Raw genomic sequence first — 14,531 nt, forward strand, 5'->3', positions numbered from 1 at the left:
CACACACACACACACACACACAGACAAATGCTGTCTGGTACAGCTGGCACTAGAAGCCTGAAGGCGGACTTGGCACAACACAGGAAATAAATAAAAAAAAATGCTAAAAATAAACAGTGGGCTACCTTTTCATATCAGGATCAGTCGGCCTATAAACAATCAAATGAAGCCAAGGAATTACAGAGAAAATCCAAATGAAAGGAGATTATGTAAAAATAATTATGAGTCTACATCTATGTAAGACTCTTAATAGTTGCAGAGCTTCAATGTACAAGCATGCTGATGTTAACGTACAGAGGTTTGGCATTTCTCTTTACTGTCTTAGCATGCTGAAGTTTGCCAATGAGCAATAAAGACATGAAGAGCATGGGCTGAAATGTCTTTACCTTTGCAGGAAAACTATTACATAATGATGCTAATCAAAAGTTCAGAAAATCTAAGTTTTAACCCTAACCCTGGACAAAAAAACAAACAAAAAACATATGGCAGAAATGAATTTTAAATCAATTAAAGGAACACTGTGTGAGATTTAATGGCATCACATTGTAAAATGGAACAAAATTAATCCTTTCATTTCCAAGCATGACGGAGAGCTCATAAGCGTGTTGATTCAGTCTAAATGTCCTTTCTAGAAACCATATTCGGTTTGCTTGTTCTGCTCAGCAGCATGGCAGGATTATTATAAGATGTGCTGCCTATAAAGGGCTCGTTCTAAACTTACTTACATCTGTAGTTGGACGTGATAATACCTCTAAATTCTACACACTGGACCTTTAACTCAGTTTGCTTGTGGTTTTGGAACAGTTCGGTCTTTGTGCAGATGCAGATACAAAGAGCAATCTCTTCATGTTCAGCTTATTCATCAAAGTTATCCCAGATAGATATAAAGCACAGTAATACAGTAGATGAGGCCATGCTAACTCTGCTTATCAGCTGTCTGTGCAAAAAGTGAAGGGCTGCCTGCCAAATGCCACAAAGTGCTTCAATCAATGAAATCTAATGGATGCTGGAGCGATGCTGTAGCTTCTTTTTCTATAAAAGGGTTTAAAATAGAAGCCAAAGCAGAGGGAACTCTGGTCTAACGCTGAACTTTTTTTTGTACATGCACATTTAAACAAGAGAGAAGCATTTTTTATTGATGCTCCATAGCTAAATAATGCAGATCTTCTCTCACGCTTGAATAAACTTCATAAAATTACTTTAGTTCCTCTTGCCTGTTGATTGCCTCTCAGCGCCCTCGAGTAAGGGGGTCAGTTGCATAAGTACATACAGATTCTTTTTTGGGGGTGGCATTGGGAATTATGTCATTGACCCCAGGGCCTGTGTGCTGCTGTCGCATCCTTTGACTCTGATCTCACCTTCCCCCCTCCTACATTAAAAAGAAAAGTACTTCGATCACCTGCCTTTGCAAAACTAAGGACCCAATACGACCTATTATCCATTAATGAGTAGCCCAGAAGTGTGCAAAATCCTCCTTTCCAACCCACAAAGGACCAAACTGAACTGCAAAATTAGAACACAGAGTCTCGGGACTCAAACTCCACTTTCATCTTCTTCAAAAATAGACTGACGTGTTCTGAATTGTACTGCACCACTTTATCTTACACTTTTATTCTTTTGGTTTTCAGGCATCCACAATTTCATCCTTCGCTGTAGTAATACACAAAAGCCCGGTGCAATAGCATGGCAGAATCAGATTATAGGCACCAAGCACTGCTGCCGTGCCCTAGCAACAGTCATAGCAACTGAAGGGGATAAGCTGTGCGAAAGAGTCGAGCTAGAAGGAACCAGTTATGTATGAATGTGCACAGAGTGAAGGCTTCTGCTGCTCATCCTACTCAGCCCTTCGCTGATGAAATATCTGGAAGTGTTGAAGGGGAGGTACCATTCAGCTGCTCGATGCTTTCCTCAGACTGAATGAACATTGTGTACTCTAGCCAGCGTGTTTACGGAGCATCGTGCCACTGATTTGATGAGATCAATGAATATTTATATTTTTATATTTTTAATGGATTTTCTTTTAACTGTGGCTCTCATTAATGGGTTTTAAAGGTAAAACCAACAAACAACTAAAAGACAAACCTGGATGTGGATAAACTGAAACAAGAGCTGAGCAGAGAAGATGAGATGTGTGATTTTTCAATCAAAAAGGGTGTGGTCAAGAGGAAATGTGGATGGTGGTGTCAGCCTGTCTGACAGTTTTGGTGCTGACTGAAATGTGGTGTCTAAACAACTATGAGGCAGACTGTCACGAGAATACCAATGATTTTTTTCTTTTTAGGAAGCACCGCTACCAGGATGACAAATTTTGGAGGTGATGCCACCGAATGGACTGACGTTATGCAAAGCAAAGGCATCCATGGTTCCCTGAAAATAACTCGACATGACTTTATTGATCTTTTGACTTCCTTTCTAGTATCTCTCAGAGGCTGAGGTTTTCAGTTTTGAATGTAGTGTCTTAATAACAATTGGCTGGAAAAAGAGTGGTCTCAGTGGATTCTGACAGTCTGCTGATGATGCTGGGTGTTTTAGCTTTACGATTGGCTATAAGGACTTTCATTGTAAATATATAGCTCTTGTCAAACGTCTCAGTCAGAATAAGCCTATGCACTGAAACCTCCTGATTAAATGAACTAAAGAGATTTGCTGGTTCCTTTTTTCTACTTAGCTTTGCTTGAGGTTGTTTTTATTTGAACTGTACGCACCTTGGTTTTGTAGTATTGTGTTACATTGTGTTGACACTGATTCCTGCCCATCCATCTGTGGTATACCCATATTTGATGATTTGACTGCGGCCAAGTCTTTCCACTCGCACCCATACATTCGATCCTTTACTTGTCTCTAGACAAAGTTGATTGGCTACCTACTGAGTAAGAGGCTAAGAACTGCCTAAGGTGCAAAGACTCCCTTTAAGCAACAAACAGCCAAATTGCCTGCATATATGAACCATAATCAATCCAAAAATAAATAAATAATAATTTAAAAAACTGTATTCCAAACAAACTTCATGGGAGGTTGCTGATTTAGTAAGAAGATGAACTGGGAAAGGATGTTTTATAAGAACTGTCAGTGGGATACAAGTAAACAAGTCTTTAAGCCTCCACTGGAGCTACTCCCCTCATCCAGATGGTGTTGTTTTAAAACAGCATGGAGTGGGCGTCAATAATAATTCCCCTAATCCATCCCAGAGTATGTGTTTTTTCATAATGGTGGTGACACACATGAACTAATGCGAAGCTTCTCATTCCACTTTGACATTAACGTCATAATGCAGTCGGTACATTTGCTGTGTTTATTACTGAGGCATTAAATTGCTTGATTTCTGTGAAAACCAGCTGGTGTTTGACTCTTGTTCCCCCTCCCTTTGCTGAAATAAAAAAAAGGAAAGATTCAATTGAATGATTTCAATCTCTCTGCTGAGTCATATGTCATACCTGCCACTTTTATTTTAAGCCCACCAACCCTTAAACAGACTGCATCATAAATGCATGATGTCAGTGCTTGGAAGTGACTTTCACTTTCAGCATGAAGCATTCTGAAACTAAAAGTGACTTTTGGTAAAATAGCTTCCAGCCACTACAGAAGATGTGTTTATGGAAAAGAAAACCACAGTCAACAGAATTATTCTCCATATAGTGGCGATCATTTTCGTTTGCATGTCTTTCCAGTGCTGTCAACACACCCAAAATAAAAGAGAATTTGGGCAGCCATTTAAACCATCATTAATAAACCCTCGGACAGCGCACCATGTGTTTACATGCCTCCCTTTGTTTACCACAGCTCCCTTCAAAATCCATTTTTCCTTTTCTTTTTTTAAACCGAGTACTATAAAGCCTATTTAGATAATATCGTACCAACAAATAAAGCGGTTCTTTTCATATAACCATTTAATAGTTGCTCGATTTACATTTTTATCCTATCGCATCCAGCCGTGGGATTTTTGTTTTGTTTCATGTGGCGCCCCCGCAGTTTCTGGGAATGTTTACCTTAGGCGCTGACATGTCTCCATGATAACGATGTGCGGAGTCAGCTACAGGACGTCTCTGGCTGTAAACAACTTCAAGCATGGGGTGGACAGATTTCATCCAACATGTCATATTTATGCGCATAGGCAAAAATATCATGATTGGAAAAAAAAATCTAAAGAAGACTCGCTCCTGAACTTGTAAACAGCTCCACCCCTCCCCACCTGCTGCCATTCCTAAAATAGTTTTAAGGGAAGATTTTTAGAGGCTAACACGCGTTTGATGCGACATGGTTTTCAATAAGAGGATCAAAACACAACAACACCTGCCTGGATGGTGGACGGTGACGTTAAACGGTGATGTCTCTCAGAAGGATGCGCGTCAGTTTGGGTGAAGCACAAAGGGTCGTTCCTCTGCTGGTGGTGCCAGCCTGCGCGCTGCTGTGTGGATGTTGTGCGGATGAGAGCTGAGTGCAGACTGACGACGCACGCGATTGGGCAAGAAGTGAGACCACTGACTGTGCGCGCGCAATAAAGTGCCCGCCATCCCAAGTGTGTTACATAACGAGCGGGGCGTTACTTAACCACCGAAGCCCCCCCACCGTGTAGCGATATGGACTTTGTACAGCAGTACACTGCGTGCTGTCCACGTTTCAATTTTACATACACTTAGTCTATACATTATTCTTAGAAATGCACATGATGCAATAGTATGCTATATTATAATACCACGTCCCCCCGACACTGCAAAACTAGATTTAACAGGATTTAACATTGATCGAAACCATATCATCTAAGATTTTACATTCCCTGCACGGATTTGCGGCATTCCTTAAAACCATCCCAACGGATACAAGTTAGAACCGTTTAAATACCAGATATAAAAATGTCATCTGCTGTACACATACAGAAGGTTGTTTCCCCCCCCCCCGAATATGTACATGAAGGTAAACACTGTCTGCTGACTTGCTGTCAGGGCCTGTTGGCTCTCCATGGTGCTGAAACTGAGGCCGATTGAAATACGACGCTGGCGCTTTAAATGCCATTCATGCCGTAACGTTTACAGATTCTGCAAACACACACATACATAAAACAGCGTTTTTGTCACGCCGCTGACTGGCAAATGTGCTGAAATCAGAGTGACAGACATAAAAATAAAACTTTGAGCGCGGTGAAATAACTCGACTGTTAATGTTTTTGTCTTACCTCATTTATTTGGATTTTCATCAGCTAATTCCAGTCGTTTTAAAGTGGATTCTAAATGGAAACACAGCACAGTGACTAAGATGCCAGCGTGCCACCTCTAAGCAGGAGTTTGTCTTGTATCACGGAGGACCTCTGCTGGAACAAGAAGACACTGAAGCTCGGTGGGCAGTGATGCTTTATTTTAAGATGGTAAACAGAACAGCTGAGCGTATGCGCGTTTAAAATCAACTACCATTTTTGCCCTCACAGGCCTACTCCACAAAGAGCAGCTCGACATGAAACAGGAGGGAAAGTAATAGTAGCACTTTAATGTAGCTGAAGCAGTTTCAGTGTCCTAACGTTTTGTTCACCGTCCTGCTATAAATGTGATTTAAAATGATTTAAAGGGTCAAATGTTACCTTCCCCCAAGCTGTTATCACTTCTGGAGACCTTTAGCTCAATATCAGGTTATAAACTTAATATATCGAAGACTCAGATTTTAACTTTTAATTATAAGTCAAATCAGGAAATTAAGTCCAAAGCTAACTTGAATTGGGATTTGGAGCAAATTAAGTATCTTGGAGTAAGTATCCCTAAAGATCTCTCAAAAATATATCATGCAAATTTGAAACCTTTGTGCTATAAAATAAATGAGGCTATTAAAAGATGAAACTTAACAATTTCAGGAGTGGGACAAAATAATTTCCAGGTTCATATGACAGGGGAAAAGATCATGAATCAAGTACCAAACTAGCTGGCTATAAAGATAAAGGGGGGTTGGGGTTCCCATGTTTGAAAGATTACTATGTTTCAGCTCAACTGAGGACCCGAGTGTGTTGGTGCAATGTAGACTACCAAGCAAGATGGAAAGAAATAGAAATAGTTGCCTCAAGAGATTTTCCAATTCAGGCAAACTTAGGGGATGTGACACTTATTAAAAAACAAATTAATCAAGGAAACCAATGGATTAACTTGCCTTTAAAGCTTTGGTTACAATTTCTTAACAAGAATGATTGGAATGAAGAGACCAGGATCTTAAGATGGTGCTCTTATGATCTTGATTTTTTTTACCCAATAAGATAGATGCGAGATATAAAAACTGGGTAGGGCAAGGCTTAACGGCATACTGTATGTTTTACAATAAGGGAACTCTTAGGGACTTCCAATCAGTAAAAGATCAATACCAGTTAAGCAATACGGATTTTTATACTCAGTAAATGTGGATAAAGTGACCAAGCTGTTATATGGCATTTTGAGTCTGGCTGCCCGAAAGACTATCACTCAGAAATGGCTAAGTGTGAAAATTCCATCACTAAATGACTGGCACGAGACGGTCTATGGGTTGTTTAAAATGTAAAAAATTACCTTCTCTCACAGATTTCAGTATGACACATTTGTTGAGATTTGGGACAAATGGAAACATTACATTTTGTCAAGGCGACCCGAATTTGTTTGAACCTCTGTAATCATGTATGTCATATTTTTGAACTGCTATATAGCTAGATAGATATATATATATATGTATGTGTGTGTGTGTGTTAACTAGATGGTACACCTGTTTGTTTACTTGTGTTTTTATAGGTTGTGTCTTACTTTATGTTCCTTATCAAAAAAAATGTATATTTTTGTTTGTGGTAAATTCTAAATTAAAAAAAAGAATTTAAAAAAAAAATGATTTAAAGGGAGCACAGATATGGGCAGGTTTTTATTAGGATCTATTTTGAACTGAAGCATATAGGATCCTGCGAACAACACTTGTGACCTTACAGAGACCTGCCATTGCAATAGTTACTATCAATAAATCATTAAATCAACAAGACTAAGGGGGCAATATTCAGTATTTTCAGAACAGTAACTTCCATTAGCATAGTTTATCAATGTATATGGAAGCCAGACAACCGAGACTAAACAAACTAAGCACAAAACAAAGGAATTGGTGTTTGGTCAAAAGTGTTCAATAAGGTTGAGGTCAGGACTGCAGGCGGGCACTTCAAAATTCTGGAGGTAGTCTCTGATAAACCCCAATCTGTGGGGGTAAGCATTGTCATCCTGGAGGACAGAGTTTGTTTACAGACTGTGGAGATATGAGACTGACACTGATTGTAGAATCTCATCTCGCGGCATTGAGATCATCTCCAGTGATGATAAGCCTTGGTTTTTTTTTTAGTGAGGGAGATGCTGCTCCACATCATCACGCTGCCTAACGAAAAGCTGTTACCCTATCAGTGCAGCAATCAGCATAGCGTTCTCCGGATCTTCTCCATACTACCTGATTATCCAACCGCTGTAAACAGAATTAGGACTCATCACTGAACATAACATTCCTCCACAAGCTCAAGTTTCACAAGGTCCACCACAAATGGACCTAACAGTGAAGGACAGTCATGGCAGGTCTCCTGGCAGGCCTATGAGCCTGGAGATTGACTGTGTGCAGTCTGTTCCAGATCGTCTGGTCCGTCTGTCTCTGACATCTCCTGTTAAATGAAACGTGGCCTTCAGTCTCAAGATGGTACCAGAAAATGCTGAAACTTGGTTTTGTGAAACACTGGCTTGAAGTTGCCCCATGGTGTAGACCATATCAAACATAATATGCTCAGAACCAACACTTATCAGAACAAACACCAACTGATACTGTGGCAGGATCCATACTCACAGGTGTTGCTAATCAGATGCTAATCACCTGATTGTCGTCAACAACAGAATAAGCTGTTTAGCAATGACAGAGAAGATTTGTCAAGTTTTTAACGGACAAAACCCACAAATTCATTGTACTTACAAATGTGGCACCATTTAAGGAAATAAACAGGTTTTCCAACAGTGTAGAACTGATTGCTAAGAAGCATTGTTACAACAGAGAAATCATTAACCAAACACACATCTCCTTCCTTTGTTGATAAGTTTATTTGTTCTGATCATCATTAGCTGTCTGATTCTGATGTTTGGGATAACACTGGAGTCTTTCGCCATTATGATAATTTTCTTCTGTTTGCTACCAATGCAAAGAGACAGACAAGATAAGGCCTGGGAAACTCAATGCAAAATCTGAATCAAAACTGTGATGCTTCTGACCTTATGTGTTGTAAATACATTTACACAAATATCTGGAATGATCTCTTTAAAGGGGGGCAATTGTGCTCATCTCCACTGACATATTTTTATTCCCAGACTCTACTAGAGTAGCTTTGCATGATTCACAGTTCAAAATAATCCTTGTTTATTTTAACTGGACCACGATGCAGTCCTCTCACTGTCTGCTAAAAGTTCCTTGGAGGACAACTGCTTTTTTCTGATAGTTGCCTCTTGCCAACAAAAATCTTGAAAAGCAGCTGCTCATGACAAGAACTGCGCACCCGAGATGACCACAGTAAGGATATCTACTCTTACTGACCAGAGTAAAAAAAAAAATCCCCTCCATCACCAAACTCTGTCTCACAGTCTGCTCTGCTTTAAAACAAGTGGCTAGGTTTGAGTGAAAGCTAATCACGAATAAAAGTTTCAACACCAATTACATTTTAACCCTTAGCTGCTCCCACGTTGGTCTCTGTTCTGTTCGCGGACGTGGGAAACGTCTTCCCTCCCTCTTGTAATGTACGCTAGAAGCCATTGGAGGTCAGCAGAGTCTCGACGAAATCATTTGAAGGGCTCTACGCCGAGGCTGAGCGTTTTAACTTTACAATGTTCACACCACTGAGTTACATTTAAACCCAGGAACCTTTTCGGCTCTGGTTATTTAATGACATTTCTGCCTCTGAAAACCTACGCCTACTCAGTCATTAAAGTAAAAACGGAAAAAGAAAGAAATCATCAAATGATATTTATCCTGAAAGTTAGTTTTCCCTACATTTGGTATATTTTTTGTAAAATATGAATAATCTTTAAAGATTTCTTTAAAAAATGTCGCAACTTTACGATCACTTCGTTTGTGTCTTCAGCGTATCTGCGCTTAAACTCTAATCTAACGTCATCGTCTTTGGAAGCTTTCACGCTGTCAGACTTACCGATAAGGAGGGCTGTTAGTCCCTTCCAGTGTTTCTCAAATTTGACAAGGCCTACGCTTAATTTTTCAAACTTGCCAGTGAAAAAACACAGGCTAATAAGAGGAAACAGTGAAATGTCTCATATAATTTCATCCACAAAATTAGATAGGGGAGACCGGGGATAGTTGTAACGTCGGTCAGTTGTAACACTTTCAATTTCTCCAGTCAGGGCTAAGTTTCAAATGATGTGATTCATCATGTACACGCCCAATTCAGTTCTTCTATCACATGTGAAAAATTAGCACATTTTGGCAAACACGGAGAATTTAAGAAGAAAAAAAGTAATTTGTATGCCAAAAAGCAAGTTTATTTCAATTTCTAATAGCATTATCTGCTTTGCAGTTGAACTCATCAAACTTAAATTATGTTATTTGTATGTCTATGGGGATATATTCTGTGTAGGTCTTTAGTGCTAATGTTTTAGCCGTTGGCTGTAATGTTAGCTAGTTCATGGCTATAGGAGTCTGGGTCAGTTGTAACAATAATGCAGATTTTACAACTTACCACACTATTACTTTAACTTATATTAAACAAGTTGGGGTAATGACATCAGCAGAGAGGTTCACTGGTCACCTTTGTATATGCGGTTAATGCCATTGGCAACACAATTCCTCCGATGTTTGTGTTCCCACGCATACGTTATGCAGAACACTTTGTCAGAGATGGGCCAGTAGGAAGTACTGGTAGTGGAAATAAATCAGGATGGGTGCAAGAAACAGACTTCTTCATCTCTCTGAAGCACTTTGCAAACCACACCAAGGTAAGCCATGAAAACGGTAATTCAGCTTCATTGTTATGTTCAAAGGTTGGTGCAAGAGTTGTAGGTTACAATGCCCACTGAGCCAATGAGGCCAAACTCAAGAAAGACCAAACAAAATTAATCAAATTTTCAGTTGTTGAAAATTCCATAATTTGTCTTTTTTTTAGGGGTTGGTATATGTTCAAACGCTAGATTTCTGCATTCTGTCACACACACACACATAGCTACATAACTAGATCTAAGCGCATTCAGGTGTTGAATAAAAAAGATTACATTTTAAGACTTCGTCAGTACCCTTATTTCATTGTGTTACATTTCACCCCAGGATATGTTACAACTAACACAGACTATGGGGTTAATTGTAACATTTCACTCTCTGTGTTTGAGACCATACCATGCAATGGGTAATTGTGCTGCAGAGAAAATAGCTGCACTATTTAATAGCAGAGACGTGTAAATACTTTGCGTTACATTTTGAATCCACTACCTTAAAAGAGCTCCAAGCTACAGACAGAAATGTCAAAAATGTTACAACTCGAGTTTTTGGCATTCACAGTAAATCAGATTTCTCACGTGCACGCATTGTACTCACTGATAAATCAAAAAACATTCCAAACCTTCCCACACTGTTATTTCCCCCTTTCACTCTGTCCTCTAGCATGCACGCTTTATAGTACGTCTGTGACATAAAATTGTTTGGGAAGCCCTGCACTGAGCCACCATGTGGGCGTGTTTCTTTTCGGCCCAACAGTCTCCGCTCTTGTGTGGAGTCCAGAGCGAAAAACGCACTTCTTCTGGTGCGGCCGGAGAGCGCAAAAGTTAGCTGCTCTCAGACCCTGAAGCGCACACCATCTCTGGCTCACGCAGCTCCTCGAATTTAACTTCACTGCGCGGGGGAGGGAAAAAATTGAGTTTATTAACATCTCCCGGTGAATGTTCCAGCCATGGACGCATTTCGAGTCATTACGATATATCTGGGCCTCCTCCTTGTTTTCCTTGGGAATATACCGTGTTTCCAGTCTGCTGCTATCATCTCTCCCTCTGCGCCGAGGAGGAACAGGGGTGCCAGGATCCCACACCAGGATGGACAAAGCTCTTCCAAATTCCTAAAAGACATCTTCGCGTCCTCTCATCCTGTCGCGGGACACCACAAAGAAGATCTAAAGGACGCTATTGTTCCGCATGAGTACATGCTCTCCATATACAGGACATACTCTGCTGCAGAGAAACTCGGACTAAACGCCAGCTTTTTCCGCTCTTCTAAATCTGCCAACACCATAACAAGTTTTGTGGACAGAGGAACAGGTTGGTTTCTTTCAGCTGCTGTCTCCATCAGCTCAGTCTTGCATAATTTTGTGGCACAGTCCCCCCCCCCCACTCCCCCACCCACCTTCAGACGGGTTTAATATTCTCCTTGTAGAGGTTGTTAAAATGTTGCTAAGAAATGACAGTAACGCATAACGAGTGAAGAACAAGCTGCTTTTACGCACACTTTAAAGCACCGTGCAGGCGGACTTTTACGCACACAGTATCCAGTGAGATTCTTAAAAAATGTGCTGAACAAAAGCAAAGATTTGAAAGTTGCAGGTTTATTCATTGCTCCTGAACACTGCGCAGATTTTCGTGGTTATTTATTTATTTATTTTTGGATGTGTTTTCCCCACGGTTGACTGAAACATATAACTTTTCTTTCGAGTATTATATTACACTTAAATTAACCTCTGGGCAACACGACAGTAAAACACTAATTGAGGCGCTCTCTAGATGAAAGCTGTAAATCACTGTCAATGCAGGCTGTAGCAAAAGCTATCCCCGCTCCCAACCTCCACGTGAACACAGAGAACTTTTGCACCCCCCCAACTTAAAACACTTGCTGTGAGTTTCGTGTTCGGTTCTTTTACCCAAGAATCCTTAAATAATTATCCGAGTTTCAAACGCAAGCACCCCAGTCCCACATATATTAAAGCGTGGAATCTGTTGCCTTCATGGTGCCCAGTTTGACCAACTTGTTCTGACAAAGAGGGGCTGGGAGGGCCGGGGGAAGAAGCGGGTCGGTGTGAGAAGCAGGTGTTTGGCTCAGTTAACGTGTGTAACCAAGTGATTTGACCGGCCCGCGAGAACAAACACAATCTGATAAACACTAACACATCCAACACACACAAGGGGACATACGCCGAGTTAATCTTTGAGGGAGAAATAAAAGCTATCTTTGTTTGCGTCCCCTCCTGTCTGAAACACTCCGAGCCTCGGCTCCAGGACGCAGACTGCGCGCTGCAAAAAATGTCCATCCTGAGCTGTTCCGTGGAAGCATATCAGCCCCAATGATGCGCAATTGAAATGATTTAACTAATAATCAAATGTTTTTCTTCGCTTGTCAAGAAAATTTATTTTTAAATAGATGTATTTCAAGTTCATAGAAAGCAACCAAAAATGCGCAATGAAAATAAAAGCGGTTCTCTCACGCTCGTGTTCTTTTTAAGACAGAAAAAAACAAAAAAAAAGAGAGAGACTTTGTTGGGGTGATTGTAAATTTGTTTTGCTCGTCCGTGCAGCCATTTCTTGCAGTGTGAGCTGGTTTGATAGGAAAAACGCCTCACTCTCTCCTGTGATTTTGATGTGATGTGTCACTAGCTGTGACCCCGAGCTGGACCCTCTGAGAGCTGCTTGGCATCGAACGGCTGACTGGAGTATTTGAACTCGGTGATCTAATTGAGTGTTCATGTCATAACATATCAAACACTGTCTATTCTCCCATAATGACCCAACTCGGCCACAATGGGCACATCACCAAAAAAATGACGAGAGAGGAAAAAATCGAAAGGGAAGTTTCGTCGCTGTGAAGTGGTTTGTATTCTTTTTTTTGCCACCGCCACTTTAATTACGGAAAATTATTTTTCTTTCCGTTCTTTCAGCTCAAGTACCTTCGGTTACTTCTGGGATTCCTCCCAGCATCCCTAAAGTGTTGCACTGAATTAACCTGCACAATGAACCTCAGCTGGGACATTTCCCTATTTGAATCACCTCCATCAGGAAACACGGGGGAAGGCTTTTTGACGCGGAAAGTAGTAACTTTTGCGCATGACTCATGCGTGCAGAGATAGCTTTTTTTTTTTTTTTAAAGACCTGTAGCTTCTTTTGCTTTCACACTTTTTACATTTTTTTTAGGTAGATGAAATTTGCTTATTAACCAGGCGGTGTTTCCTGGAGGTCAGAAAAGGCAAGATCAGAAAAGAATAACCCGATTCTGAAAATTACTTTTGGCACTTGGGGTAACTCATTAAAGCGCAGATGGTGCAGCCTGGCCTCTCTCTCTCTCGCTCTCTTTCTCTATCCCCCCTCTCTCTATCCCCCCTCTCTCTAAACAGGCATAGATGACAAAAACATGTTTTGCATTTGCTCAGATACAACCAACAAGGTCACAAAAAAGTGCACAGGATGCAGGCTTTAACCACGCAATAAAATCTACCGCACTCTCCCCCAATTATCCGCCGTCAAGCGTGTTACGCATAATGGAAAAAAATTGGCTTTGTGTATAATACTCAAATGAAGAAAAGTTTGTAACTTTCTTTTTTAACTGTCTACAAAAATAACAAAATAATTCCTGCAGTCAGTCACTGACAGTCCCCTTTGCGTTTTAAGGGGGATGTTGTCGTTGGCAGGGATGAGATTAAATATAAGAAGGAAAGTACTTTAATGAGGAATATGGGAATTGAGAACTGTTAATTATTTGGTGAACTTGTATTCGATTTGTTTGAGGTCTTATAAAAAAAAGTAATGCAAACCAGACGTGCAAAGTCACTGAAAGGAGCACAAGGTTTCAATCTGCTTTTACTGTCTGACTCGGCTGAGATCACAGGGGAAACTGACAACCGCATTTAAATATCTCTATGGAGTAACTTTTACAAATCAGACCACGAGGGCTTTTCGATCTAGCCAAGTCACTTTAATAATATGAATGAATAATAATAATAAAAAGAATCACGATAAAATACTGATTTGACTAAAAAAGTGCGCAGTAAATCACAAACAGTTGAAACATGTTGAGATATTTGTATAATAAAACTTTAACATTTCATATATTAAATCTAAATTCATTTTTTCGTCTTTTTTTTAAATTACTTTTTTGTGTTTTACTGAAACTGTTGAAGCTCCTTTGGGGTAAAATTCGAAAACAGTAAAAAGCACCGGGGAGGGCGAAAAAATTCGCCATAGATGCAGTTTTTCCCCCTTTCAACACACACACACACACACACACACACACACACACACACACACACACACACACACACACACACACACACACACACAAAATTAAATAAAATGTTTCCATTAAATGAGAAATTGAATACGTGCTAACACCTTCTCATGCAGCCTGTCTCGGTGTTAAATTCCAGTCTCATTGCTTCGCCTTGATGAAATATTTGTTGACCTCCTGGGTCTCCAGTGGGGAATAATGCATTAATTGTGTATTGTTCAGCTGAGTGTACAGTATGTCGCTTGGTCCGTTAGTGTCTGGCAGCGCTGAGGACCCTTCGCATCACAAAGCCCCTTGTTTTTTTTGTTAGTTTTTTTTTTTAGGGGGGG

The 14,531-nt window shown here is 40.3% G+C and overlaps 2 protein-coding genes across 3 annotated transcripts in view; one reads left to right on the forward strand and one right to left on the reverse strand.

Moving 5' to 3' along the window:
- Positions 1–5,283, reverse strand: part of sybu (syntabulin (syntaxin-interacting)) — a 13,808-nt gene extending 8,525 nt beyond the window's left edge. Inside the window, exon 1 of one of the 2 annotated variants that reach the window (XM_005741316.2) lies at positions 5,171–5,283. The gene's annotated coding sequence lies outside the window, so the exon portion shown is untranslated. Of the gene's footprint in view, positions 1–4,290; positions 4,482–5,170 lie in introns of those variants that run through there. The other variant, XM_005741317.2, reaches the window with a different exon arrangement.
- A 5,608-nt stretch (positions 5,284–10,891) lies between these two features.
- gdf6a (growth differentiation factor 6a) overlaps positions 10,892–14,531 on the forward strand; it is a 5,556-nt gene continuing 1,916 nt past the window's right edge. Inside the window, exon 1 of the mRNA XM_013912937.1 lies at positions 10,892–11,252. Coding sequence (XP_013768391.1) covers positions 10,892–11,252 — 361 coding nt within the window. The remainder of the gene's footprint in view (positions 11,253–14,531) is intronic.

The sequence above is a fragment of the Pundamilia nyererei genome, unplaced genomic scaffold (genome assembly GCF_000239375.1).
Source record: "Pundamilia nyererei isolate P.nyererei 1_Seehausen unplaced genomic scaffold, PunNye1.0 scaffold00109, whole genome shotgun sequence".
In the NCBI taxonomy this organism is placed as follows: Eukaryota; Metazoa; Chordata; class Actinopteri; order Cichliformes; family Cichlidae; genus Pundamilia; species Pundamilia nyererei.